Source organism: Gossypium arboreum, chromosome 5 (assembly GCF_025698485.1).
Source record: "Gossypium arboreum isolate Shixiya-1 chromosome 5, ASM2569848v2, whole genome shotgun sequence".
Lineage (NCBI taxonomy): Eukaryota > Viridiplantae > Streptophyta > Magnoliopsida > Malvales > Malvaceae > Gossypium > Gossypium arboreum.
Genome location: NC_069074.1, coordinates 16,914,949 through 16,917,135, shown reverse-complemented (window position 1 = coordinate 16,917,135; position 2,187 = coordinate 16,914,949). Strand labels below are relative to the sequence as shown.

General features: G+C 37.7%; 1 protein-coding gene across 1 annotated transcript; it reads left to right on the top strand.

The window, feature by feature from the left end:
• Positions 1-885: 885 nt before the first annotated feature.
• LOC108456170 (uncharacterized) lies at positions 886-2,187 on the top strand. Its single transcript, XM_017754770.2, has one exon. The coding sequence runs from the start codon at positions 1,105-1,107 to the stop codon at positions 1,975-1,977; it is 873 nt and encodes a 290-aa protein (XP_017610259.1). The 5' UTR covers positions 886-1,104; the 3' UTR covers positions 1,978-2,187.

The window sequence follows — 2,187 nt, the reverse complement described above, 5'->3', positions numbered from 1 at the left end:
AATCCTATATTTGGCTACATAATTACATCAACTCCTAAGCAACTAATTTGTTAATTGTTGCTTTTGCTATGTTTGGAAATTATTTTGAAATTGGAACTATAATTAAATGCAAATTATTAGGATTATCTATCATCTTTATCAAACAATTTCAGACACTAGAAGCATTCTAAGACTTTTTTTTTCTTGAGCATATAAATCCCTCCAATTCAATGCAAAGGCATATGACTTTCAAACAATTAAAGCTGCATATAAATCCCCTTATTTCCCATCTCTAAGGTACTAGTGAGTCTATTCTTAAAAAAAAAAACAATGCCTTCAAAAGTAAAATGCATGCATTATTTCAACCTTCCTAAACAAAACATCACACATCATTAATAATCAAATATTAGAATATAATAACCTAAAATATAATAAGATGAATGTTCACTTCATCTCTTAATTACGTGATTAAAATTTAATCATCGTACTATAATAATGAAACACATATTATCACTAACCATCTATTTTTCCACAAACACTCGTAATTATATATCTTACCATAACACAGAATCATATAAAAGTAGTAGACTACTTACATTAATGTTTCTTAATTAATTTCAGAAAATTATACAAAGAAATGAAGAGGCGAGGACCCACTTTTACTTTAAATAATGGGAAGAAAGACATGCGACACAGCAATAAACAATAAATTAAAAATAGGTTAATTGGTGCAACACTGGGACCCTTCCAAACCCGTCCGTTTCCCTCTGGGGTACTGCAGACTGCGCACCACCTAACCTAATTCAAGCTTCCTCCCCCCACGCGTGGGTCTGCCATGGTTCGGTCCCGGTTCTATTTTTCAGTCTCTCTGGTTCACTACCTCTTCTATGCTCCTATATTATTATTCAATAATCATTATATTTCCCATCTGTTTTTTTAAATACAAAAGCGGACAATTCTCTTATATATAATGGCCTTGGAATCTATTCAAATCATTCAGTTTCCAAGTACCTCAAAAAACAAAAAACACTACCAGCTTCGAACTTTTTTTCTCTTTTAATAAACTCTGAAAGCAACCTTAAACCTTCTCTTCCCTCAATTCCTTCTTTCTCTTATTAATCAATTATGCCTTCCTTTGAATTTGATAATGTTAAGGCAGAGAAGCAAGATGCTTTGTGGAGATACAAGATGGAGAGGAAGTTGAGGATGGGGCTTAGCTTCATCGGGTTTCTCTTGGTTTTGTTTTTGCTGTCGTGGCCCTTGTACCCAACTTTGATTCCTGACACCGTCGAGGTTGCCGGAGATTTTCTCCGATATTTGGTTTCCACTTTTAATAAGCCACTCTTCACTTTTGTCCTCCTAAACTTCATCATCCTCGCTGTTTTTGTTTTGTCTACCCAAAACCAGACCCAGAAACTAACCACCACTCCCGATATCTACGACGAGTACGTTAGCTCTCGCCGGTGTATGCAAACATCGGCAGTCTCCACCTCAGCTCCCGTCACGGAAGAGACCACGGTCGACAAGCAAATCATTCTGGTGGAAAATGCGGCTGCTCTAAATTCTCGAGCCAAGCCGCAACGTACGACTACTGGCACTGGCCGTGATACTGTTACAGAGACGAAACGTTCCCTCTCACCAGTTAAAGAACAACATCAACCTACTGAGAACCGGACAGTGACACGTACAAAGCCTCTCTGTTCTACAACCGAAATGATGAATCAAAAGGAGTACCGAAGAACTCGATCAATGGTTTCAGAATCCCGAAACCAACGACCCCGGGAGTTTCGGAGGTCGGAGACGGCTATGTTCAGCCGAGAACTGGTGGTTACAGATGCTGAGCCGCCGAGGAAATCAATGGACGAGATGAGCAGCGAAGAGTTTCGGTCGATAGTAGACAGTTTCATCGCTGAGAAAAAGAAAACTCTGATGCAAGAAAACACCGCCCATTACACTAGGAGAAAAGAGAAGTGCATGTCAATTGTGGTTAAGAATTAAAAGATTAGACAGAAATGAGTGAGTTAAAACATAATCTATCTCGATCTTCGTATTAGTAGGCTAATCAGGTCCTATGTTATTAATTAGTATGGGATAGATGTACAGCGATAAAATTTCCCGGGTTTTGTGGGAGTAAATTTTAAGATGATCAAATTTTATGGGTTATTATGCTTCTTCCTTTCTCATCTATGAAATGGATATTCGTTTAAA